At 49.0% G+C, this 27,384-nt stretch overlaps 1 protein-coding gene across 1 annotated transcript; it reads left to right on the forward strand.

The window, feature by feature from the left end:
• The first annotated feature begins 296 nt into the window (after positions 1 to 296).
• On the forward strand, positions 297 to 26,399 carry BPIFB4 (BPI fold containing family B member 4). Its single transcript, XM_061125832.1, has 16 exons — positions 297 to 402; positions 1,370 to 1,432; positions 1,916 to 2,435; positions 3,403 to 3,507; positions 4,261 to 4,404; positions 5,607 to 5,670; positions 6,143 to 6,203; positions 7,220 to 7,311; positions 9,068 to 9,271; positions 10,584 to 10,637; positions 13,334 to 13,504; positions 15,694 to 15,761; positions 17,734 to 17,776; positions 19,954 to 20,017; positions 22,431 to 22,507; positions 26,164 to 26,399. The coding sequence occupies exons 1-16, from the start codon at positions 297 to 299 to the stop codon at positions 26,185 to 26,187; spliced, it is 1,860 nt and encodes a 619-aa protein (XP_060981815.1). The 3' UTR covers positions 26,188 to 26,399.
• The last annotated feature ends 985 nt before the right edge of the window (positions 26,400 to 27,384 follow it).

A 27,384-nucleotide genomic window follows, 5' to 3' on the forward strand; every position in this document is an offset into this window, starting at 1 on the left:
TTTGTAAATTTTCATCTGGGGAGATATTAATAAAACATCTGTGTTATCGGACAGTTTGGTTAATGGTATCTCCAGAGTCACTGCAATTTGACAAACTCAGAAGGTGGTATCAGGAACTCTGGACCTGCCCTATTCTATGCCCTTGGGTGGTTTCCCCTGTTTCTGGGCCTCAGGGTCTTGATGTGACTCTTGATGGGTTGGGGAGGGGTGGTGCTAACTCCAGCTGCTGGGCAGGGTGGTGACACCCAGCCATGGCCCTATGACCTGCTGTTTCCTTTGCAGAGAAGCGTGCCAGCATGTGGACGGCGTGGTGTGTGGCTGCTCTGTCGGTGGCGGCTGTGTGTGGCGCCCACCAAGGTACACAGAGCACCCTCAGGGTTTCCAAAGCCGTGCTGAGCAAAGGTGAGTCCAGCCCTGCAGAGGGTGGATAGTGGCAGGGGGTGGGTAGGGAAGTCCAGCCAACTCTCAAATTCCCAAGCACTCTCTTGCTCACTGGCAGATTCTACATCAGAAGGATGGGTGGCTTCTCTCTGGGCCTTAGTTTCATCTTTTCCGTAGGCTCCCACTTACTGAGCACTTGCTAGGGGCCAGACACCATGCTGGGGAGTTTACGATTGAGGCAGTAGAAAGCAGCGATTAAGAGCTTGAGTCTTGGAGTCAGCCTTCCTAGAGTTCAGATATTGGCTATATGACCTTAAGTCTATGACTTGAGTTCTCTGAGCCTCAGTTTTCTCACCTGCAAAAAGGGTGTCATTATGGTCCCCATCTCAGAGGACTGATAAAAGAACCTAATGAGATGAATGACATTTTGAAAACTTATCGCAGTTCCTGGTTCATAGAAAGCACTCAAAGTGGGAGCTGTCATTGATCCTGCCTTCAGTTCTTAGGGTCTTGCTTTTGTCATCTGGCAAATCAGGACATGTCTTCTGCCCTCATTCCTGTCTAAGGCTGTCATAGAATGAAAAAAGGGGTCATTTCCTCAGTGTCACAGGCCTCAATTTCTTTATCCATCAAGTGGGGACAATAATTCTGGCCTTGACTGTTTTCCAGGAATAAATTGGAATAATGCACTAAGAAGTAGGGTTTTTTTGTTTGTTTGTTTTTTACACTGTAAAGTGTGGAGTGCTTGGAAGGAAGGATCATGAAGAAAATCTACCCAGGTTTGGCTGAATGGTGTCAAAATCCAGTTAAAGTGTGAGAGGTCAAAGCCAGCTGCTAATGAGTTCACGGGGATGTCAGGGCTGGTCAAGAGGAGCCTTACCATTCAACCTCAGGCATTTACCAGTGGGGAAAGGGGGACCAGGGAACGAGCAGTGCTGGGGGCCGGAGGGGGAACGAGCCTCTGAATGAGACCTTTGCTTCTCCACAGCCATCTCGGACACCTTGCAGCAAAGTGATGTTCTTCACTCAGCCCTGAGAGAGGTGCCCATGGGTAAAGCTGGTGGTGATGGTGGTGGGCCTCTCCTGGGGGGTCTGCTTGGTGGAAGTGGAGGTGGTGGGGGAGGTGGTCTTCTGGGGGGCCTGCTTGGTGGCGGGAGTGGAGGGAGTGGCGGTGATCTGTTGGGCGGAGTTGGAGGAGGCTTATTGGGTGGCAGTAGTAGCGGTGGTGGAGGGCTCCTGGGTGGCAGTGATGGGGGGCTTTTTGGTGGTGGGAGTAGCAGTGGTGATGGTGGGCTGCTGGGGAGCAGTGGTGGGGGGCTGCTGGGTGGTGGAGGCCACCGTGGTGGAGGGCTCTTGGGTGGCAGTGGTGGGGGGCTCTTGGGTGGTGGAGGCCACAGTGGTGGAGGGCTCTTGGGTGGCAGTGGCGGTGGTCTCTTGGGCGGCAGTGGTGGTGGTCTCTTGGGTGGCAGTGGTGGTCTTTTGGGCGGTAGCCGACACCGTTACGATGACTACAGACGTGCTGAATTCCCCCGAGGTGTCGGTGGTGTTCCCTACAATGACTTCCATGTCCGAGAACCACCCCCAAAGTATACCAATGGCCGCCAGCTGGGCGGTAATTACAAGTATGGTCACATTGAGACCAGTGACAACACCGCTCAGCTGGGGGGCAAATACCGATACGGTGAGATCCTTGAGTCCGATGGAAGCATCAGGGACCTCCGAACCAGCAACTACCACAATGCTGAGAATGCACACGGCAGCCACAGGGACCACGAGCGGTACAGGTCTGCTGAAGGTGCGGCGCCCGCGGGCAGACTTCACCGGCGAGAACTGAGGCCTGGAGAGATCCCGCCTGGTGTAGCCACTGGGGCACTGGGCCCGGGTGGTTTGCTAGGCACTGGGGGCATGCTGGCAGCTGATGGCATCCTAGCGGGCCAAGGTGGCCTGCTCGGCGGAGGTGGTCTCCTCGGTGACGGAGGACTTCTTGGAGGAGGGGGCGTCCTAGGCGTACTTGGAGAGGGCGGTATCATCAGCACCGTTCAGGGCATCACTGGGTAAGGAGGGGCTGGGGTCTCCCTGTCAAGCTCCATGATGATCTCCGAACAGAATTAATTACCCTCAGGGGCCTGGAGTTGGAATAAGGATGGTCTTCAGTGTCTCATACACTTTCAGACCCGGCCTCAGGACTGGATGTCTTGAGTCTTGTATGTCTTGTATAATTTGGGATCTTGCTGTTAAAAGTCCTGAATTTGAGTCCCAGCATAGCCTTTTATATTAGCCTGTGACTTTGGGCCATTCTTTTCCTCTATCTGAATCTCAGTTTCCTCCTCTGTAGAATGGTCATAGTAATATAGTCAAGGTGGAAAAGACCCAAGATTGTGCATACATATTATAATTTCAACTATGCTCAGCCTCCTCCTCATATTCACTATTTAATTTGACCAATATTTAGAGCATCAACTATGTGAAGGGCGCTCTATTGTCCCTAAGGGCATGACCTTATGGTGAGCCAAAACAAGACACATCTCTTGTTCTGATGGGGCTTGCAGGCTGGTGGGTTATATGGCATCAATAAAGAAGCCTGGAAACAATTAAACACTTACAATGCTAAGAAGTTCATGGAGAAGTGAGGAGGTATACAGTGGAGAGATCAGGGGAGGCTTCCCAGAGGAAGAAAACATAGACCTGAAATCTAAAGAATGTGTGGGAAGAAACCAGACAAAGGCGGGCAGGGACAGGCAGAAGGAGTAGCATTTTTACATGAAGAAAAAAAAAAAAGATCAAAGCAAAATATGGAAATATAAGCAATAGACCTCCAGGCAGTGGGAGACTGGGTCATAGCATATTTTTTGCCTTTAATTTTTCTGTTTTCCAAACTCTATCCACAAATTGTAGGTCTTTCTAGAGTTGAGAAGAATGAATGAGGTGCAGAGAAGGGAGATACGGGGAAGACGGTCCCTGGGGAGTGGGGTGCCGGGCAGTGGAGATGGCTGCCCTTTCACTGCTCTCGGTGCCCTGCAGGTTACGCATCGTGGAGTTGACTCTCCCTCGGGTGTCGGTGCGGCTCCTGCCTGGCGTGGGCGTCTATCTGAGCTTGTACACCCGCGTGGCCATCAACGGGAAGAGGTGTGTGCCCTTGGTTCCAGACGGGTCCCTGCCACCCTACATCCTGGCTGGGAGATCTGGGGCAGGTCATTTCTCCTTTTTGTCCATAATGTGGGGACTAAAAGACCTGAGGTGTCATCAGCACGCACATGGCTTATACCTTTGGGCTCAGGTCATCTCCTGAGCAGCAAGTAGTGAAGGCAGCCTATGCAGAGGTTAAGATCCTGGGAGGTTGGAGTCCGGGGGCCCCTTGGGTTCAAATCCTGACTCTCTTTTAACCTGTGTGAAGTCGGGCCGGTTCTCCTAATGTCACTGAGCCATAATGTCTTCACCTGCAATGGGCACAATAAGACATATCCTTTCCCAGGTGGCTGCAGCCACTGTGACAGATGGTCTCCCTGAATAGTGTCTGCCAAGTAGTTGGTGCTCATTAGGGGACCTCAGGTGCTGGACTTTTGCATTGATTTATCCCCATGGGATGAGGTCATGCCTATAAAGCAATATGATTGAGTGGTCTCCTTGGAAACCAGAATTTGGACATAAGGTTCATTTATTGACCTCTGTCCCCAGCCTTTGAAGCTCTCCTAAGTTAAGTGGGGATAGATTTGTTCACAGATGACTTGAGGGTCCAGGGAAGCCTTCTGGTTGGGGACCCCTAGACGTGAACCAGCAGCATAGTAGATGGCAGGAACCGCCAGGGCAAAAGCCGAGGTGCAATGTGGTGGTTGGGGGTTGACTCACTGTCTCCCTGCACCATGGTCTCCTCCCCTCTAGTCTTATTGGGTTCCTGGACATCGCGGTGGAGGTGAACATTACGGCCAAAGTCCGGCTGACCATGGACCGCACGGGTTACCCAAGGCTGGTCATTGAGCGATGTGACACCCTCCTGGGAGGTATCAAAGTCAGGCTGCTGCGAGGGTGAGTACCAGCGGGCTGTGGAGTGCCTTGGCAGATGGTAGAGTGATCATTTTTTTGCAAATCATAATTTAGAACAGAGGCTCTGGAAGCAGCTTGGGGTTCCAACCTCTTCAGCTTCACTATTGCTTGCAGTGTGACCTTGGACAGTTCTGTTGCCCTCTCTGAGCTCCACTTTCTTTATCTGTGAAATGGGGGTAATTTTTTCCCCTTTGGAATTGAGATGGTGAATGTAAAACACCTAGTGAAAATCTGGCACATTTTAAGAGTCTACGTTACTTGAATAACATGGGTTTTGTGTCTAATGGTGCTCTAACTCACAGGGAAATTTCCCAGTTGATGCTATTCAATGTGATCTTAATCAGATGTTGAGTTTTTTCTATTACACTCTACCCACAAAGTGGCTGAGTCCACACCTTGTGTCCAGAGGGGTTTTCGAGTGTCTGGCTGTTGGCTGGTATGGCCAGTATGCTGCCCCGAGATGATGGTCTCAGATGAGGGCACATCAGGGCCACTCATAACTTTCTTTTCACTCCCTGGCCCTCATCTTGGGAGATCCTCATCTTGGTTTCTCTGAAGCCCCCTAATCCTTCCTCCCCTGTCTCATCAGTTTCTTTCTTCTCCAGTCCTCATCTTATCTAGACTGTGGGATCAGAGAAATTCACTGATGAAGCGACAGGCAAATTTTCATTTGAGCCCCAAATTTCCTATTCCTGTGGGCTTCTCTGAGTCTTTCTGCTCCAGGGTGGGTGGAGGCAGAAAAAAATCAACCCCTGGGGTTCTGGTGAGATAAGGAGGGGGAAGGAAACCCAGAAACTTCACAGACTTTTAATTCACATTTTCACAAGGAAAAATATCTGGTGGTACATTGTTCAAAATATAAAATGATAAAAAGGCATGGCCCCCTCCCTCTCCATCTCCCATCTTCCCCCTTCCCAGAGAGCTCACCTTGGTTATTTGGTTCTTGATTCTCCACCCAATTTTTTTAAACAAATGAAGCAAACATGAATGTAAATTTCATTCCCCTCTATCATTTTAACACAAGTGAGCACATACTGGAAATATTGTTTTGTACTTTTCTCTCATCATTGGTCTATTGGGAGAATTTTCTGTACCAAACATGAAGTTTCCTTTTGCTTACCTTTATATGGTTGTGTAATATTCCACTGTTTGGTTGAACTGTCATTGATTTGCTCTCTCTTCAGGCTTCTCCCCAACCTCGTGGACAACTTAGTAAACCGAGTCCTGGCCAATGTCCTCCCTGACTTGGTAAGAATCCATCCTGGGACCAGGAGCAGGAAGTACAAACTTTCCCCAAAGCGAGGGGCCACAGTGCAGCCTCCATTCCTGGAGGCACAGAGGTGACCCAGAAGGAGAGAGGGAGCCAGGGGGCTGGGATGTGTCCTTGGGGGGTCTGGAAAGGGCCCTAGGGGATGCAGAGGGACAGATTAGTGAGGGGGTAAGGAAGTGAGGCTTGAGATACACACAGTTCTTGGTTGGAAACCCAGCTCCAGCACTTCCAAGCTGGGTGGCAGTCACATCACCTCTCTGAGTCTCAGTTTTCCCATCTGTAAAATGGGGATCATGAGAAAGCCTTCCCCACAGGGCTGCGGGGAGGACAGGACAGGGCCACTCACAGAAAGGCAGTCAATACAGTTGCTAGTATCATTGTTCTCATCTGTGTATGACTCCCCAACCCCCTGCGTGGTCACCAGGATTCCATGCCCTCTCTCCCCTGCAGCTCTGCCCCATCGTGGACGTGGTGCTGGGCCTTATCAACGACCAGCTGGGTCTCGTGGACTGTAAGTCCTTCCTTCTTTGCTTCATTCACCCAACATCTTCTAGCACCTGATCTGGGCCCAGCCCTCAGAAGGGGCCAGGGACACAGCAGTGTCTGGGAGGAGGGCCCTGTGTGGTGCACGCAGTGCTATGTGTCTGACGCCAGGGGAGAGGGGCTACCTGGCCCTTCCTCTTGTCCCCGGACACCCCTCCACCCAAGCCCCAGAGGGAGGAGCTTCCCGCTTGGACCCCTGGGCACTGTGGCTCTGGATGGTGTCGGGATGCTGGGTTTACTGCCCGCAGGCAGTGTGTGGACTTGGAGAGGCTCTTCCCAGTTTCCTCATCTCTAAAATGGGGCAGTTGGCCTCAACTCCTAGAGAGACTGGAGTGACTAGCACTAGATTAGAGAGTGACAGACTCCATGGAGACCGTCCAGGTCTTCAGATTCAGGCTCCGACACTCACCCTTGATCCAGGATTTCAGAGTAAACATTCCTGAAGGCAAGTCTGCCCCGTGTGGTTGTCCAGGTCGTGCACTCCATGACTCCAGGGGGCCTCCATTCAGATAAATCACAGAATAATGGTAGCACCAGTTGGGCAGTACACAGTCTCTACAGCCATACAGGGTTGGAAGAGCCTAGAAGTTAGGGCCCTTTATCACAAGCAGTCAGAGAAATGCCAAACTCAATTAAGCACCACGTTGTGGAGCCCCATAATTTCTTCCCAGTACAGCACTTCACAGCTTACAAAGCTTATCAATATGCAGAATCTCATTGCCCACCCCCAACCTCAAATATGGCCCGAGGACTTCTGTTAAGCCTATTTTACAGGGGAGGAAATGGAGATTCAGAGAGGTGCAGTATCTTGACCAAGATCATACAGCAAGGAAGAGGCAGAGCTAGGTTTTGAACCCAGAATGCTTGCTCTTTCCATGGTGTCTGGAGCCAGAACCTTGCTGCCCCACTCTCCTCAGGTCACAAAGAAGGTGTCTGGGTGGGTGGGTCGGGGGAGCCTCCTGTGACCCCCACCTTTGCCTGCAGCTCTGATTCCTCTGGGGATACTGGGAAGTGTCCAGTATACCTTCTCCAGCCTGCCGCTCGTGACTGGGGAATTCCTGGAGCTGGACCTCAACGTGAGTGCCTGGGCTTGGGTGGGGGAGGTGGCCCTCTCCCCACAGGCTGAGGTGTGAGCGAGGACCCCACCTCCCCTGACCCCTCCCCCCGGAGGTCCCCCCACCCCCACACCCCCTGCCACCAGGGCTGCTGCTGAATGCCTGGGAGGCAACATTTGAACAAGACCTTTTCCTGCTAGGATGAGGACCTTCAAGAAGCTGTGTTGGGAAATTCAATCACAGCCAACACTCACTGTGTGCCAGGCACATTCCTAGAACTTTATGTAGATTAACCCCGAAGTAGGCACTCTTATTGAGGAAAGTAAGACACAGAGAGGTTAAGCCACTTGCCAAAGGTCACACAGCTAGTAAATGTGAACCCAGGCTTTGGAGCAGGCAGTCTGGCTTCTAGCTGTGGAGCTGCTGCTATGGGCTTGGGTTTGTTGGAGGAGTGAATCTGGCTATTTGTGTGCTGGTAGACATTAACACCTGATTCTTTAAAAAAGTCCTAATTTTCCATGGTTAATTTCCATGGTATAAGTACCCCTACCCTGACCAATTTCAGGCTACTAACATGACTCATTAAACACAGGGTTGGAAAGAGATGCCTGGAATTGGCTCTTGTGAGCTGATGCGCGTTAGCTCAAGCACACCACTGAATCAGGCCCATAACTGTGTAGGTGCATGCACACACACACACGTACTTACCCTGGGCTGCACAGACACAAGTGCCTTCCACTTCCTGCATCAGACCCAGAGCAGGCACACCCATGCTCTCAAAGACACAGCACACCTGTGCACACATGTATGTGCACACAGTATATCCACAAGCACAGAGTGATTCAGGAGATGTTTATCAGTTAGCTGCTGTGTGCCAGACTCTGGACTGGAACTGGTGGTGAACATAACAAGATCCCTGACTTGAGGGAGGTGACCATCTACTGGAGTGGATGGGCCATCTAAGAATCACTCAAATGATTAGAGATCTTGAGCTATGTGAAAGGGATTCCTGGGCTATCAGAGCCTAAAGCAGGGGATATGATTTACCCAGGGAGGTCACAGAGGGCTTCCTGGAGGAGGTGATACTTGAGCTGAGACCAGCCAACGGAGTGGGACAGAACAGAAGAAGAGTGTGTGGGAGGAAACGGCAAGCAGGAAGCATCTATGGATGGTAGGGGTGCTGAGGTGGAGGTACAGATAGACAAGACCCTGGTGGCTGCATCGAGGAAGGGGGGTGAGGGAGGCAGAGTGACTCCAGATGAGGCAGACCGCGCAACACCTTTTATGCTATGGAGAGTAGTCTGGCCTTTAAAGAGTGGGTACTCCAGTGTATATGGAGGGTGCATCAGCTTGCTACATTGTTAGTGGAGGGCTCTCATTCTTCTATTTCAAATATATGGCACTGAACCATGGCTTAATTATAAGTGTTCATAGAGCAGGAACTGCAAGAGAGGCTTGTTGTTCAGTCACTAAGTTGTGTCTGACTCTGTGACCCCACAGACTGCAGCACGTGAGGTTCCTCTGTCCTCCACTATCCCCTGAAGTTTGCTCAGATTCATGTCCATCCAGTTGGTGATGCACACTAACCATCTCATCGAGAGATGCTATTCCATCACAAATTGAATTTATGGGACCATACATGAAAGTCACTCAGACCCAGTGGGTTTAACCAAGGAAGGCTGCCTGTAGGCAAATGTAGGGATTCATTCCAGCCTTCACCCCTCTCCTGCACTCTTCTCTCTGCACCTCTCCCCCTCTTTCTTCTCTACTTCCCCAGACTTTGGTTGGAGAAGCTGGAGGAGACCTCATCGACTACCCACTGGGGCGGCCAGCCTTGTCTCCCAGGCAGAAGATGCCAGAATTGCCCCCCATGGGCGACAACACCAACTCGCAACTGGCCATTTCTGCCAACTTTCTGGGCTCGGTGCTGACTCTCCTGCAGAAGCAAGGGGCCCTGGATGTTGACATCACCGATGGCATGGTGAGTCAGGGCCCCCGGGACGGGGCGGAGGGGCAGCGCTCAGCTCACTGTTGATTCTCTCTAGTCCCCAGTGTCCTGGAAATGGCTTGAAAGCAAAGACTGTGGACAGTCCACCCCTTAACTCATGACACTAAACAACATCGAAACGTTGCTCCCTATCCAATTCTACATAATTTTATTCCAAACTTTTAAAAAAGCATAATATAAATCCATATGTCTGTAACTCAGTACAAGTGTTTTGAATCCTTTTGCTTGGTAAACATTGATAATGCATAACTAAGAAACATAAGAATAAAATATCACCTTTAGGTATGTTCCATAGTCATTTTCTCTCCAAATCTTTTCTTTTAAAACATTTCAAGCTTTCATCAAAGCTGCAAAATAATACAATTAATGTCATAATATCCTTCACCTAGATTCACCAGTTAATGTTTTGCCACATGTGCTTTATATCTATCCATCCGTCCATCCACCTATCTTTATCTGTCTGTCTGTCTGTCTATCTATCTATCTATCTATCTACGTATCCCTCTATCTGCTGTTGAACAGCTTGAGTGTTTGGAGTCATCACATTTTGTTCCATAAAATTCAGTGTGTATCTCATAAGAACAAGAGTTTCTCAAAATAACCCCATCATGTGCCTTATGTCAACCTTGATTCTACCAAGAGAAAAGTCTCCATTTGGTGCCAGTCTGATGTGACCCTCCCTTAAACTTTTAGGTGTCCTCTTTTAACTCAGGGAGAACAGAACTCCCCCCCCCCCACCACCCCCTCCACAGACAATGGTATCCACGCACAGTGTGAGGTCATTGTTTTGTTTTTGTTGCATTTAGTTTTACAGATGCCATCACCTTCTGTCAAGTGGTACTGGCTTTCCATTTCTTAGTATTTGATAATTTTTAAAAGTTAGTCATTTAAGGAAGATATTAACTAAATAATAGCACAGGTAGTTCAGGGATATGGCGGCATCATGCACTTAATGGACACTGGGTTTCACACATGGACCTGCTGATGTCCATCTTGTTAAAGACTCACATTTTTAGAGAAGAAAGGTTCAGATCTTGCCTCCTGCCCTGAGAAGCCCTGTCTGTGGAAGCTTCAGCGGCTGCCCCATCCACTTAACCCCCAAATGGCTACCTCGCTCTGCATGGTGGCCCCTGTTGGACCTGTGGTGCCTCCCCAGAGGCCTTAAGGGAGAGGACATGCCTCCACTGGTTGTCTGAGAGGGGTAGAGGTTTAATCACTGTGTTAGCAACTCCTGTCTGTCTCCATAGCCTCAGGGACCCATACAACCCTTCTTCTTTCCCTGCAGTTTGAAGAGCTTCCTCCACTCACCACGTCCACACTGGGAGCCCTGATTCCCAAGGTACGCATGGGTGGTGCCTCCCCTTGCCTTCAGCCCCACGTTCCCTTTCACTTTCCCAGGAGCTGGGTAGGAAGGGAAGACACTCAGCACTAGGGTGGAAGATCCAACCTTCTCCCTGCACCTTGAAAGGACAGTGAGAAAGGCTTGGAGACCAGACCCCTGGGGGTATGTGGGCGCAGAGCTCTGAGGTGGAAAGCACCTGAGCTCTAGCTGTGGACTGGCCTGCCAAGGTCTAATCCCAGCCTGGTCACTTCCTCACTGTGTGTCTTTGGGCAAGAGTCTTAATGTCTCTGAGCCTTAGTTTCCTCATCGGTCAAAAGAGGATGGTAATAACTATTACACAGGTTCATCCAGGAGGGCAAAGGGGATGATGCTCGTAAAGATACTGATGCAGAGCTTGGTGGTGGAGAGCATGGAGTCCTAGAGGGAAAGAGCCACATCTTTGGAGCTGACAGACATGAATTTGACTCCAGCTCAGCACATCCCAATCATACTCCCTTAGGCAAATGACCTCTCTGAGCCTCGGTTTTCTTACCTGGACGACCTCACAGGATGACTGCAGCTCTGGGATATGAATATAGGCCCAGAGTGGGCATTTGATAAATGTTAACTGGATGGCATCACCGACTCAATGGACATGGGTTTGGGTGGACTCCGGGAGTTGGTGATGGACAGGGAGGCCTGGAGTGCTGCGGTTCATGGGGTCACAAACAGTCGGACATGATTGAGCGACTGAACTGAAATGAAATGTTAACTATGATAGTTCTTGTTAATAATAACATTAAAAAAAAAAGCAAATGCAAATGCAGTCTTGGATCAGCTGCCATATACAGTTGGAACAAAGGCTTTTCTGATCCCAGTTCTTGTCCTAGCTCTGGTTCCAGGCCTGCTACCCTGAACCTGGCAGCAAAGAGCTTCTTAAATGGTGTTATACAGGTGCCAAAGATTTCTGTAATTGACAGCCATTTTAGACATTTTTCATCTCCTGTCTACCTGTCCCATCTTGTTCTGGGTGGAATTCAAAGGAAAGGAAACTGCACTCAACAAATGGTCACTATCGCCCTCGTGTGGTTGAATGCTGAATGGCAGGGCACCGTTGACACAAACGGAGGCATCACCAGGAGGCAGGCGGACCCTTCAATCAACCGGACTTTTGTTTATCAGACCATTTCATACATGCACTGCACTTTATGGTTCATGAAAGTTGTTAAGAATCCACAGTTTCATGTGGTTTTAATCCTCCTCCCATCCATTGGGCCAGAAGGGAGGAGAAACCCAGTTACAGGTGGGGAAACCAGTTCAGAGCGGCCACACCACGTGGCGGCAGCCCAGCTGAGTTCAGTGAAGCAAAGACTCAGGCTATGGGGCTGGGCCTGTAGCAGGGGGGGACTGAGGATAGGCATGGAGGAATGTCTCCCGGAGTTACCAGGAGGCGCTTGGCCAGAGCCAGGATAGGTATCCAGAGTTTTCTGCTGCTGTGGAGAGAATTCAAGGTAACCTCTCAGGGTTCCTGTGAATGGAGAGTTGTGAATTCTTGGAGATTCTGCATGTTGGGGTGGAGGTGGTTGGGACACTGGGCCCCTCTGTGGAAATATCCTGAAAACCCTTTTGTAAAAAGCCAATGAGCCAAATTATCAATTTGTTGAGAGGCAATTTGCCCAAAGGTGAGTCCACTGAGTGGCCAATTGGCTATATTTATTAGATTTGCTGTTAGATGAAGAGTTTTCCAGAAGAGTTTCACCTTGAATGTGGTCAGGAAAATGAATGCCTTCTTAGGATCAGGACACACCCTGCTGCACTGGATATAGAAAAGTTGACGTTTAAATTGGTTTCTTTTTAAAGTAACTTTGGGATTTTTTTCCATATATTTATGCTCACTTAACATATTTAAGAAAAATGTTCCTTAACCTTTTTTGATAAAGCAGTTATTTAGTAAATATGGGGGCTGGTCATTTGATGACTTGTCCCTTTAGCCAATTTGGAGGAATCAGTTAGCAGCAAGCAGGCTCTGATCCCTCCCACCATATATCTCCAGAGACCCCAGCAAATCTAGGCGGGTGGGGCAGGCTGTGCCTTGCTCTGGGAATTTCACTGTGAGGCACCTGGAATTGTAGACTTTCTCATTCCAGGTGGGACATCCGGAGTCAGTAGGAAGGGAGAGAGGTCCTGGGCTCCCGAGTCACACAGACCTGGCCTAGAATCTCAGCTCTCCTTGTGGCCTTGGACAATTTGCTTGATGTTCTCCCTCTGAGCCTCAGTTTTCTCATCTGTAACATGGAGAAGAAAAGCAACGTATGGAACTGTGACGAGTCAATGAAATCATGAATGTCCAACACCAAGCTCAGTGCCCCTCCCCCACCCCTCCCCCCTCCCCCAGGACCCTATCTCCCTAAGGACCAGGTTTTCAGCATTTCCACAGTATCAGTGTCAGGTATTGAGTTTGAAGCTTTGCTGGCATGATTACATTGAATTCTCATGATATCTCTTTGTGAGAGGCTTGGAGAAGATTGCCCCTGGCCAAACCCCACAGTGGTTGGAGGCTTTGCATGTGGTTTGTAGGACTCAAGCAATATTGCTGAGTCTGAGGGGATCCAGTGTGGGACCCCCTGCTCTGTGCTTAGAGGTTGGCTGATGACCCCCTGAGTTCCCCTCTGCTATGGAGGGCCCTGCTCACCCCATCTGGTGTCTGCCCACAGGTGTTCCAGCAGTACCCTGAGTCCCGCCCCCTCACCATCAGGATCCAGGTACCGAACCCACCTTCCGTGACGCTGCAGAAGGACCAGGCGGTGGTGAAGGTGTTCGCCACCTCTGAGGTCATGGTCTCCCAGCCCAATGATGTCGAGACCACCATCTGCCTCATCGATGTGGTGAGTGGGGGTGGGAGGTCATGTGGTCTCTGGAAGCCTGCAGACACCTTCAGAGCCCCCCACGCCCCCCCCCCCATAGTGACTATGAGATGGATTTGGGGGCCACATGACCTGATTCAAATCCAAGCTTTAAGGGCATTTGTGGCTGTGTGACCTTCGGGCTTCATTTTTTTCCCGTACCCCATGGCAGTGGCAGCAGGGCATTAATAAGATGCTCAGGGAAGTACCAGAAACACCAGAAGGAAGCCAAAAGTGCTGGCTGGTATTATTTTCACAGGTTGTGTACCACAACCCATGCTGAAGCAGTCCTCAGTCATTTGTTCAGCAATATTTATTGAGTACCTACTATGTGCTATGTTTTCTACTATAGGCTGGAGAAAGGGGAACAAAACAGGTAGTTCTGGCTTTCTTGTCCATGGTACTCAGGAGGAAAAGATACAAATCAACAATTTCCACAATTATTTCATAGAGGGGAATTCTCTTAAAATGATGTAATTCCTTTGATCGAAAGTCTTTCTCTCAGACTTACACAGCCGATCCTCTGTCATCCACAAAGTCCTTCCTGAGCATCCTCCGGTCACCTTTTGGCTTCTCGGTGTTCCTCCAACATGCCAGGCACAGTCCCACTCGGGGACTCTGTCTCGAATGCTCTTCTCCCAGACATCTGCGTGGCTCACAGCTTGACTTCCATCAGGTCTCTGATCTAATGTCACCTCCTCCGAGAGGTCTTCCCAGACCACCTGTCTCAAATACTCCCACCCCTCCCATCTCTCTCCCTGTCTCCCTTGCTTTACATTGCTCATAGCCTTAATGTGATATTATTAAATGAATTCATTGGTTAGTTTATTACTGGGCAGAGACCCAGACCATTTTATTCACTGTAGGATCCCCAGAGCCAGGCACAGAATCTGGCACACAGTAGGTGTTTGGTAAATATTTGTGGGAGGAATGCGCTCAGTTGTGTTGAGTGCCATTTCCCCCTCCGTGGTGAAAGGTTCGGGCTCAGACACTTAGGGTCCTGTCCTGTCTGCTGTATCTTCCCAGTCTCTCCTCCCAGGGCTGGAGACATGGTGAGCCACCTCCAGTCTGGGAAGTGGGTGTTCTCGGCTGGAGCTCACATGGAGTCCATGCTAGGCATCGTCAGATGAGAAATTTAAAGGGGTGATTCTCACCCAGGAGTGGAGATGGCTGCCCCTCAGCCAGTCCCCTGTTGATGTGTCCCAACCATGCAGGAATTTTTTTCCATCAATAGCCCATACATTTGATCCAGCTCAGAACCCTGCCGTGACCCCACTGCCCCCAGGATCAGCCCTGATTCCACTCCAGCCCATGTGCCCTGCCTGGTCTGGCCCCACCCCCACTCCAGCCTCCAGGAGTCCCCTCCCTCCTCACACTCTGGTTTTCTCTCTGTCCCTCTGCCAACCCCTTTCTTGCCCTAGCTCTTATGCACACGCCCTTCCCACTGCCTGGATCATTCTCACACCCTCTTTTCCATCTGGCCAAGTTGTACATATACCCTTCAGGCCTCAGCTGAAAAGTGCCATTTCCCCAGGAGAACTTCCCACGCCTGGATCAGTCTCTGCCATACACATCCAGTGCTCCTGCTGCTCTCCATCGTCCTAATTATTGTTTTTACTAATAGCATCGCTTGAAATTGTTGGAAGCTTCCCTTTTCTCACAAGACCAACTTGTTTTATTTTATTTTGGTGGGGGGGGGAGGGCCAAGAAGCAAAGAGGGGTCTTCTGACAGCAAGGCTTCTGTTTAGAGAAGGGGATGAGTCTGAACCTTTTATAACCTCTCTTGAGGGGGGACGGGGCAGTTATGACTGACAGTGATGATGCCCAATCGCAACTACAACAACTGTTCTGAAGCAGGTCCCCTAGGCTGCAGGCCAGGCCCCCCTCCTCTGAGACAGCTCAGAGAAACTCAGTAAACACCCCCGGCCCCTGTGCCAATCATTGGCTTCCTGTGGCTGTTGTCTTTCCTAAGAATGTTCCTCCAACCTTTGCTTTGACTTACTTGTGAACAACAGTTAATGCAGGCAATTTATGATTTCCAACTCCTTCCCTCCAGCGGTGGGGAAAATCCATTACATTGTGTGTTATTGGGGGTCTCAGAGGGAGCCCCCGGTGAGCGATGAACACTGTAAGATGGCAGTGACGTTCCATTCACCTTCCCTTTCTTCCAGGACACAGAACTCTTGGCCATGTTTTCCGTGGAGAATGATAAGCTTATGATCGACACCAAGCTGGACAAGTAAGTGGGTTTGCTGCCGAGGGTTCTCGCTTTTCATAAAGACGTCTTTGGCATTCTTATGTCTGGTGCCAACCTACAGGGAGGGCTTAGAGGTCTCTGGACTTGGCTGCTGAGTAAATCCAAGGGACTGCACAAGGGAAAATGGGCCATAACTGCCAAAACCACTGGTGTGAGCAGGGCAAGAAGGGTGGAGCTGTGAGCCTCACAGAAGGACCTGCCGCCAACCACAGCATGGACAGTAATGATACTGCTGCAGCTGGTGATTAGCCGGGCTCTGTGCTGGCTACTTCTGTGTCTGATCTCGTTCAGCCTTGCAGTGGCAGGGCTATTATTCTCCCATTTTAAAGAGGAGAAAACTAAGGCTCAGAGAGGTGGATTTATTTACTCAAAGAAGGCTACAATATGAGAACAGAGTGGGGGCTGTGAGCCATCCCAGTCTGTCTGACTTGGAGCTGTGTCGAATGGTTACAAGCACCAGCTACGGAGCCAGTGGTATGGGTTCATACCATACCAGTTCGAACCCCGACTGGCTGTGTGATGTAGCCAGGTGACCTTGCCTCTCTGAAACTCAGTTTTCTCATCTGAAAATGGGCATCGTTGTCTCTACCTTATAGGACTCATAATAATAGCTGTTATTTATTGGGTGCTTTCTATGTGCCAGGCATTGAGCTAAGCCTTCAAGGTGTCTTCATTCATTTAATTCTTGACATCAGCCTATGGCCGCAAGGGTTATTATTATTGTTATTATTGTCTTGAAGGGTCCCACTTCAAGACAAATGAGAGTGTATGTAACACTTGCAGCGTGTGCCTAGTTCATTGTAAGGTTGTTGTCTTGCAATAAATATTTATCAAGCTCAACAGTGAGAGCTGCTCCTACTGTGATGCTAATTGGAGCCATTCAGGAGTTGCTAAGGAGGTCTGAGACTGAGGCCTGGAGGGAGAGAAGGGGTAGAGTAGAGCCTGAAAACTTCCAGGGGCAGGAAAGAGCTTGGGTGTCCTGGATGGAGCAGGAAGAAGGAGGGACGGAGTAGAAGTCGGGAAGGAGTAGAAGTCGGGAAGGACTCCCACCTTCTGAAGCAGTCTTCTCCCCTGAGAAGCCTCTATTGTTCATTGGTTTTGCTCCCCCTGGAGGTCAGTGGCTCCAATGTCTCTTTGCCCATGAGCGGTCTGGTCCCGCCTCTCTCAGGTGGGACTGCTGGTTTGCCTGTGAGATTCAGGTGCAGCAAGACCGAAGCCCTCACAATGCAGAGAAAGACCTTGAACCCAGGCTCGGGCCTCCCTGCTCAGAACAGCCCAGCAGCCATGAGTGCATCTCAGGGCGTGAGTCTGGGGCTTCCTCTCCCAGCTCTGTGGCCTTGGCCGGTTTCCTGGGAGCCTCTGGTTTCTCCTTTGTGGAGTTCCTGAAGGATCTTGCCAGGTAGTGATGATGCTCGTGTGTGCATAGCACTCACTGGGTACCAGGGGTGATTCTATGGGATTTACTTGAATTACCCCATTTAGTACTTATAGACACCCACTCTGCAGAGGAGGAAACTGAAGCACGGGGAAGTTAAGTACTTTGCCAAGGACACATAGCTGCGATGCGAGCCTTATGCACATGTCATCGTGTCTGGTACATAGTTAATGCTCCATAACAGAGACCAGCCATACTCATATTAACTCCCCCAGATCCAGAGGGGTCTCCCTGAGGTTGTTGGTGGACGGTCTTCTTACACTGAAATGTGAGCCTCTTATGATTCTCAGGCAATTGCTACTTCTTTCTTTCTTTCTTTGGCTGCACTGGGTCTTTGTTCTGGTCTACTGCAAACTCTTGGTTGCAGCATACAGACTCCTAGCTGAGGCATGTGGGATCTAGTTCCCTGACCAGGGATTGAACCCAGGACCCCTGCATCGGGAGCTTGGAGTCTTAGCCACTGGGCCACCAGGGAAGTCCCAATAGCTCCTTCTAATGAGCTGTTTTCTTCATCTGCAGGACCAGCCTCAACCTCAGAACCTCAAACGTGGGCAATTTTGATGTAAGTACCAAGCTCAGGCCCCAGAGTTAAGTCTGGGAATGGCACCCTGTGAGGCTGGCCGGGGACTGGGATGTCAGTGAATTCCAAAGCGTTGATTGGCATCAGTGCTGTCAGGCCTCATTTTACAGATGGAAAAACTGAGGTCCACAAAGCAAGTGAGGGGCAGAGTCCTGATTCACAGCTCCTTCTACCATGCCTGTGGTGTCCCATTCTAACTGCCCCCACGGGGATCACTTGGCCCAAATCCTCCACCCCAGGGTGGGTGGCTGTGGGAGCAGCCATGACCTTTGGGACCTCTTCCTTCCTGGATTGGGGGGACTCAGCTTTGCCATTGACTCTTGTGTGACCTTGGCTATACCTACCCACTCTGAGTCTATTTCCTCATCTGTAAGGCAAACAGGTTTGAATTTCTTTTGAAACCTCCACGTTCTAAAATTCTGCCTTTCTAAGGATCATGAATCTGAGACACTTATATTCTAGAATTTGGTCCTGTTTCATCAATTTTTTCCTTCTTGTGTCCCCCACCCCATCTAAGACTTTGAAAATGCCCATTTGGGGTCGCAAAGAGTTGGACACGACTGAGTGACTGAACTGAACTGCCGATTTTATAAATTGGCAGTGAAATTGATGCTTGCTTTCTGGGGCAAGTTTGGGTGAGATTTCCACTTACGCAGAGACAATCAAACCATCTGGTGCTTTTCTTATCCAAACAACTCATAGGATTGGTATCATCAGCTTCATTTTATAAATGGAGAGATTGGTACCCAGATAGGGGCAGTGACGTGCTTTACAGCTGGTCGGAGCAGAGCTCAGACTAGAATGGAAATCTCTGGACTCCAAATGGAAAAAGACACCAGTACTTAATGGGAAATTAATGAATATTTCTGGAGCAATAGAAATTGGCATCAGACACTAGGTTAACCTTTTATTTATTTATTTTTAAATCAAGCCTTTCTCCATTGATTCTCAAATCAAACTTATGATTTGGGTGCAATTACTGGCCCACTTTCCAAATAAGAGAATCAAACACAGAGAAATTGAGTGACCTGCCCAAGGATGTGTTAGTCATTCAGTTGTGTCTGACTCTTTATGACCCCATGGACTGTATAGCCCATCAGGTTCATCTGCCCGTGGGGATTCTCCAGGTAAGAATACTGGAGTGGGTAGCCATTCCCTTCCCCAGGGGATCTTCCTGACCCAGGGATTGAACTGGGGTCTTCCGAACTGCAGGCAGACTCTTTACCAACTGAGCCACCAGGTAAGAGGCAGTGCTGGGACTTGAATCCCATGCTCGGTCCCCATAGTATCACGTGGCACCACACCATGGCAGGTATTCTACACAGAAGAGCTTATGTTTGGTTTGGACAAGTACTCCCTGAGGTAATGATTGTCCACGCACATTTTCAGACGTAGAAAGCAAGGTTTAGAGAAGTGAAGAGCAGTTCTATATGAAAAAGGGCTTCCCTGGTGACTCAGAGGCGAAGTATCTGCTTGCAGAGCAGGAAACATGGGTTCGATCCCTGGGTCAGGAAGGTTCCCTGGAGGAGGGCATGGCAGCTCACTCCAGTATTCATGCCTGGAGAATCCTATGGATGGAGGAGCCTGGCGGGCTACAGTACATGGGCTTGCAAAGAGTTTGACACAACTAACTATAGCATGCACACACGCTATATGAAAAGGCTCAAGGCCAAGCATTTTACATGATCTGCTCCTAATCCTCATTGCTTCCTTGCAAGCTGGACTTGTTGGCCCATTTTACAGCTGAGGAAACTGGGGGTCAGAAAGGTAAGGGAAGCTGCCTGGAAGTCCGTGGAAGCTGAGCTGGGGTGGGACCTGAAGTGCTGGTCACAAAGCACAAGGGCCTTCCAAACCACCAAAGACCCCGTGCTCTGTGCCCCTTGGGAAGACCGTTCTCCCTTGGTCTCTGCCTCACCATGAGCCTTGGGCCAGCACTTGCCGGGCACTGGGCCTCAGCCTGCCCATCTGTACAAGGAGCAGGTGGACCAGATGTGCCTTGGGGTTGGTGGTTCTGGAATCACAGGGGCTCCGGCTGCAGCTCCCAGATTCTTCCGAAGATGCTCTTCGACTTCCTCTCCAGCCACGGTGGCGGAGGGCAGGGAGCTCAAGGATCTCTTTGGACCTGAGCGAATCTCTGCTTTTTCGTTCTTCCTCTGCAGGTTGGCCTCTTGGAGGTGCTGGTCGGGAAGATTTTTGACCTGGCGTTCATGCCTGCAATGAATGGTGAGAGAGGGTGCCCCAGGGGTGTGTGGCCTGGGGATCAGGAGGTTACTGGTTTGTTGGGCATATATGATGCACAGCTGTTTCACCTCAAGAGCATTCCTGAGACCTTTACTCTAAGCTTATTTATCTCAGCCTCTGAATGCAAATATTGCCCCAAGATTCCATCAACTTCTTTGTTTGCTGTTTTTGTTGTATTATTTTCCTGCCCCACCTTGCTTGACTGATTTCTCTGATTAGCTATGTGAACTTCTTGTTATATGTGAAAAGTATATGTGTGTACATTTTAGAAAGTCCAGAGAGGCTAGAAAACAAAATCTCACCTCCCAGAGACAATTAATCCCAATATCTGGGTATACTTCCTTCTAAACTCTTCTTCTTTTTTTTTTTTAATTTTTTATATTTATTTTCATTGGGTTTCTTTTCAGTTGTGATAAGATATATATATAACATAAAATTTGCCTTCCTAACCATTTTTAACTTAATTCACATGGCTGTGTTCCTGACTTATTTTTTCTGACTTATCTTTAATTGTGTATTTATTTTTACTTGCGCAGGGACCACATGTGTATTTTATTAATGTAAAAAGTTCAATCAGTACAGACAGAACTAAAGTTGCTGTTACCAATATTCCCAGCCTCCTAACCCCTAGACAGTTACATGGTCAGTTAGAGGGTTTTCTTGCCTAAATTTATAAATAGATCAAACAGCGTGGTGCCTCATCTCTGTGGCTCCATGTTGAGCCCTGGGGCCACTGGAGGTTGGGTCAGCTGCTCCATCAAGAACCACAGCCCTCAAGCTGTTACCAACCAGGGTTCTTGGCCCCCTTAATCAATAGAAATCAATAGAAATTGATCAGAGGCCAGACAAGAAATGCAAGCAAGGCTTTATTGGGGTCCCTGCTGCAGCAAGGGGGGAGCAAGAACAAACAGGTTCCCTTGCTTACTGTCTGCCTGAGTGGGGCAAGCTTGCTTTTTATATGTGGTGAGGGTAAGGGTGGTCTAGTGGTCAGGCAGGAGGGGTGACCTAAGTGGTTTGTCCACCCCTTAGGTGGTATTGTGTGTACAGGGCATGCACAGTACCCTGCTTGTGTTCCCAACCTCCTCTTCTTTGCTCCAGGCTCTTCAAAAGTGGCAGTTAGGTTTTTGGTTTGTCCAGAATTTGCCCCAACTGTTATTTTTAGTCCCATACAGTTTCTTTGTATTTTCTTGCTTGAGGAGAGGTGTGTCCAGGTGCAAGCATTGCAGCAAAGGGTCCCAGGTCCCAGCTTGTCTCATTACTACTGGACCCCAACCTCTCTCCCCACTTCTGCATCCTGGAAGATGGGATGAAGAGGGGTGGCAGCAACTGTACCAGCTCAGTTCGTTTTGAGAACTCTTGATGTCAATCAGACCTTTTTTCAGGGGACTGTCACCAGAGGAGACTGAATCAGAACCACAGAAAAGCGTTGGTCACCAAGCCCATGCTCGTTCCCTGGTAGGAGAGGATGATATCAGGAGATGGATGGGACTGGGCTGACCTGGGAGCCAGTAGATGGAGATGCTCACCTGGGCTTCACCACTAGGAGGTGCTGTGAGCTTGACAGCAAGTCCCTCAATCTCACTATACTGCGATTTACCATTCTCAAAAGTGAGAGGTTGGGTTAGATCCATGATTCCCAAGAAGGATTCCATAGAAAATCAGTCCCACAAGATACTCTAAGAAAAGGGTTCCATGACCAAGCAAGTTTGGGAAATACTGCATAGGTTCCTTGGGGGTAGATTCACAATGTCCTTCGTCCTTTGAAAAATCCTGCTGGAGTCAGGTAGTGTTTCAACCTCACTCAGTCCTGTGTTCCCCACCTGCCTCTCCCACCCTTTCCTGGCTCCCTTCCTCATTCGATTTCTTCCTTCTTTCTTTCTAGAATGTTAATCAGCAGGTCTGCTTAGGCTCCGATGACCTAAACCATCTGATGATCTAGACCATCCGTGGAAGTCACTTGTTGGGGTCCCATGTGTTTCCTTCTGTGCCTTCATTCAGCAAGCCTCTGTCTCCTCCTCTGTGCTCCACCCAGGTCTGGGTGATGCTGGGGACACAGTCCTTGCCCGAAGAAACTCACAATCTGGTGGTGGTGACAGATGTGAAGACAGGATGTTAGTATGTTGTGGTTTCCATAATGGAGTTGTTCAGGAAGAGTGGCAGGAGCCCAGAGTTGCTCTGTCTGGTGGGTAGGAGACCTCACAGAGGTGACATCCAAACAGAATTTCGGGGAAGTCTCAGAACTCAGCAGGCAGGCAAGGGTGAGGCTGTGTGCTCCCAGCACAAGGACAGGCAAGGACAAAGTCCTGGAGGCATGAAAGACATAATACTGGAGGCTTCGGGAAGGTTGATGGCTCTTGGCCATGCTGATTTACCTGGTCATTTTTTTCCCCCACAGCTGTGCTGGGCTCTGGTGTCCCTCTTCCCAAAATCCTCAACATCGACTTCAGCAATGCAGACATTGACATCTTGGAGGTAAGGAGAGAGAGAGCTCTGTTCTGCCTTCCTTGGCAAACCCAGGAATTGGGAGGAAGAAGAGAAGGGAAGGGAAGGGTGGGACAATAGCAGCCTCTACCTTCAAAGGATGGGGCTGAGGGAACAAGAAACAAAGCTGCTAGGAGCCTTAAATGAAGCTTTCCTCACTGCCCCCATCTCACAGATGGGTATACTGAGGCTCAAAGCAGTAAAGGACTTGCCCAAAATGAAAGTGTGACATAGTTCATCAGAAAAATTTTTATTGAGCACCTAATATGTGCCAGACAATGCCCAAGGGGCCGAGGAAACAGTAGTGAACAAAAACCCTGGCCCTTGCAAAGCTTCAACCAGTGGGTAGATGGGCCTTTGGGAAAATATTTCTGAAATAATTACTAATTGGAATCATGGCTAGTGCCATGGAGGGGGTCTTGTTACCACTACCAAAATACACATATGTTCAATATCTGAAATTCAAAAAATACAAAAAAGATGAAACAAGCACACGTTTATCTTCCTAGATATATTTGCAACCCAGAAATTATTGCTTAGAACATTTTGTTATTTTTCATTCCAATCTCTCTGGAATTTTATTTTTAAACATGGCTTAATCAGGGGGTTGATCATTAGAGCATTGGAGTTAAAGAATAAGGGTCCTGGCATCCACTGGCCTGGGTTTAAATCCTGACTTTGTCAGTTTCCAGCTGAGTGATTCTGGGCCTGTTATCTCTGCTATACAAAGGGGCTAATCATAGTGTATATCTACAGGGTTGCACTTAGGATAAAAGAGGTTCTGCACATAAAGTGCCTTGTACAGCCCTTGGCACAGAGTCAGCATTCTAGAAGTGTCTGTCATTATCAGCATCACTGTAATAAAGAAGGTGCAGTGTACATCCTGGTGCACAAACTGTTCTGGCTCCAGGATTTAGTTCTTTAGAACATGATCCCAGAACATGATTCCAGATTGACAAAGTCCTTTTCAAAAGGTGACACCTATTTGCATAGCCACCAGCTGTGTGCCGAGAGCCAAGCTCCTCACACTCATGCCAGGCTTGGGCCTCAGCCCAGGGGACAGCCCAGCCCCCAACCTTTGGGGAAGAGTCAGGAGAGGTGGCAGTGACCTTGAATGGGCAATGTGGGTCAGATGCCGGCCCTGGGCAGTCCTTAGGGGTGCCAGTCATGGTCCCTTCTCCTGAGCTCCTGCAGGACCTCAACACTACTCTGAGCCTCAGTTTCCTCATCTGAAAATGGGGAACACCACCACCACCCACCTCATGGAGTGGACAGTGAGAGATTAAGTGAGATACAGCATTTCAGTGTTAACGGTCATCATTCACTTTTTAAAAATGGGTTAGGAAATGTGAACAGGATTGGCAGCAATTTATTATCCCCATCATCACCACTGTCATCATTTCTACCATTTACTGAGCATGTGCGGTGCTCCATGCACTGTGTTACATGCATTTGGGCCTTACCAGGGCTCCGGTCAATGTTTGCCTCACATCGTAGGTGAAGGACCTGAGTATTAGAGAGGGTAGGCCACTTGCCCAAGGTCACTCAGCTGGTGAGAGGCAGGATTTGTCCTGAAGTAACAGAGACAGCTCAAACCAGTGGTTCTCAACCAAGGCTGTATTGCAACCCACCTCCCCAGCCTGAAGGGGATTTTGAAATGAGTAAGGGTGAATTTTCTTTCCTGAATAATCACGCTTGAGCATTTTATATCAAAATCTGGGGTTGGCCAAAAAGTTCATTTGGGTTTTTCCATAACATCTTATGGAATAACCCAAACTAACGTTTTGGCTGACCCAATACATATTATTTTGTTATAAATTACTTATCTTTTATTTCTTCTGTATATTCCAGTAAAAGAATTATACTGGCTTTTAAAATATATGTATCAGTAGATTATGTAATCTATGAGATTCGTTTCAGAATAAAGGAAGTAATATGAAGACCTATAATAAAATGAAAAATGGGTGTTGGGTCTGAAAGGTGAAAAATCACTGGTTTAAAGAAAGATTCAGAAAAAAAAGAGAAAGATTCAGAGGCTCTTGTAGGCTCTCTGTTGTTGTTCAGTGGCTCAGTTGTGTCTGACTCTTTTCGACCCCATGGACTGCAGCACACCAGGCTTCCCTGTCCTTCACCATCTCTCAGAGCTTGCTCAAACTCATGTCCATTGAGTTGGTGATGCCACCCAACCATATCATCCTCTGTCATTCCCTTCTCCTCCTGCCTTCAATCTTTCCCAGCATCAGGGTCTTTTCTCATGAGTCAGCTCTTTGTATCCGGTGTCCAAAATATTGGAGCTTCAGCTTCAGCATCAGTCCTTCCAGTGAATATTCAGGATTGATTTCCTTTAGGATTGACTGGTTTGATGTCCTTGCAGTCCAAGGGACACTCAAGAGTCTTATAGGCCCTCTGTAAATGGTAGCTATTCTTCTTCTTATTATTACTACTACTATATGGGTCTAGCCATTTATTTTAACTTTTTATTTTAAAATAATTTTAGACTTATAGAAAAGTTGCAAAAATAGTACAGAGAGTTCCAGAACACTCTTCACCTATCTTCCTCCAGTGTCAGCATCTGCTGTAATCCAAGTACAAAGATCACAGTCAGGAAATTAACATTAATACAAATCTTCAGGCCTCAGCTACCAGTTTTCCCACTAATGTCCTTTGTTCAGGATCCAGGCTCCCACCTCACAGCTGGTTGCCACACCTCCTTAGTGCCCTTCAATCTGTGACAGTTCCTCAATTTTCGTTGTGTTTTGCGACCTTGACATTTCTGATGAGTTGGGCTGGATTTGTGGGATGTCTCTCAATTTGGATTTGACTGATAGTTTCTCATTATTAGATGAGGTTATGTATTTTTGGCAAGAATGCTGCCAAACAATGCTGTGCCCTCGTCAGGGTACCATGTCAGGGCACGTGACGTCAGCATCTCCTTCCCGGAAATGTTCAGCTTTGATCTTGTGGTTAAGGTAGATCCTGCCAGTTTCTCCACCAAGTTACTATGTTCTCCCTTTATAACTAATTAATATCACATGGGGCTTAAACTTCAACTCTATGCAAATATTCTGCTTCTCACCACACTTTTCCTATTAATTTTGTCGTTCATTAATGATTTTTGCCTTCAACAGTTATTACTGTGCTGTTTGCCTGAATGGTGATTTTTTATCTCTGCAATTCCTTTCACACTTACTAGTTGGAGTTCCGCTGTAAAGAAAAGTTATCCCTTCTCATTTATTTATTTACTCAATTACTTATAACAGTATGGGCACATGGGTATTCATTTCTGCTATGAATTAAGTCTGTTGCTTTTATTATTGTTGTAGATCTTTTTAATTATGAAAACTGGAGTTTGGAAGAGGAGTTTGGAGAGGGTTTGGAGAGGGGCTCAGGCCTGCTTCTCTTTATTTGGAAAAGAAGGAAATGAGGGGTAGGGTATGAAGCATCTTGCCCAAGATCCCCTGCTCACAGCAAGCTAATGACACAACCAGGGTGATTCTCAGGCCCCTTTGGCCCCAGCTGTCTCCACTGTTCAGAGTTACTGCTGCCAAGAAATGCGGCTGGCCTGACCCCAAGGCAGGTGGCTGTCTGCTGAGCTGCAGCCAGAAGCCACCCCACTCACTAACCAGCACTGTGTTCTGCCCTCCAAGGACCTTCTGGTGCTGAGCACCTGAATGACGGAGGCAGAGCTGCTGCCACAGCCTGGGGAGAAGCTGGAACCAGTCCTGGAAAGGCTTGGCCTGACACAGTCCCCAGCTCCAAGTCTCTTCAGCTCTTCAACACGTCCCTCCCCACCCCTCCAACCCTCTTCTCACCTGCAGCTGCCCTGAGAAAGGGTCCAGCCACTGCCCCCATCGACCAACAATCCCATCCATGGTCAGCCCCCCGCAGGGGCATAGAGTTCTCCTAGAAGACCGAGGCCTCTCAGGCTCCATGCCATACCCCAAGCTGAGAACTTTATGCTTTCAATAAAAGATTCCTCTTTCCCTGCAGTTGGGGCGAGTCTCCCCAGAGGACCCTCCCTCAGGGTCTGGGTGTTTCTTTCCTTGTTCAAGACTTCGCGGGGGGCACCTGGCAGATGTAACTACAGCCTCATGAAAGATGGTTCAGTCCATGACTGAAAAATGCCAGACACCTCTGAGGGCCCTGTGGATGGGTGGGCCCTGCCTTCTTCAGCTCTCAGCTTGGCTGATCTCTCATTCCTGTTTCCCCATCCCCAACTCCACAGCACACGGGGAAGGTCAGCACTAAGAAGCAGCAAGTTCAGTCATTAAACTGACTGCACTGCTGGAGGGCTGCCCTCTGGCCTAACTCCCATTCGCCAAGATGACAAAGCTCTCCACTCTTGTCTCAGCTTTCAGCTGCCCTTGCCCCTCCCCATCTTCTCTGTGTTCCCAGCGTGTGACTTACTTCCGTCCAGAAGGGTGGTGGATGGGAGCATCTCAGGTCCCAGGGGACAGGTGAAAGAGGCAAAAATAAGATATCCTCCTGCCTCATCCTCCTGAGAGATGTTTATGGAGTGCTTGCTACCTGCTGAGCCTGGCACTGAGACTTTGGTCTCATTTAACCTCACGAGAGCACCATGAGGTAGGTATCAGGATAGTCCCTATTTTGCAGGTGGGGGAAACTGAGGCAGCAAGAATTGCAGTGACTTGCCCAAGGTTGCACAGCTGCAAAATGACAGCTGGGGTTTAAACCTGATGATTTAGCTGCAGGGCTTCAGCCCTCTCCACTTACCACACTGTCTCTATTCGTAAGCTGCAGGGAGAAGCCCTGGGCTGAATTTGTCCCCAAATCTGCACAGTCCCCAGAGTGAAGAAAGCATAAGGAGGGAGTCAAGCACCAGCACTTCCAAGCTTCCACCAGGAAGC

Source organism: Dama dama, chromosome 23 (assembly GCF_033118175.1).
Source record: "Dama dama isolate Ldn47 chromosome 23, ASM3311817v1, whole genome shotgun sequence".
NCBI classification, from domain to species: Eukaryota; Metazoa; Chordata; class Mammalia; order Artiodactyla; family Cervidae; genus Dama; species Dama dama.

Excerpts from the sequence above, each read along its gene's own strand:
- BPIFB4 (XM_061125832.1), top strand. The coding sequence starts at position 297 with ATGTGGACGGCGTGGTGTGTGGCTGCTCTGTCGGTGGCGGCTGTGTGT. Across the intron at positions 3,508-4,260 it reads GTGGCCATCAACGGGAAGAG|TCTTATTGGGTTCCTGGACA; the intron begins GTGTGTGCCCTT and ends CCTCCCCTCTAG. Across the intron at positions 7,312-9,067 it reads TCCTGGAGCTGGACCTCAAC|ACTTTGGTTGGAGAAGCTGG; the intron begins GTGAGTGCCTGG and ends CTACTTCCCCAG.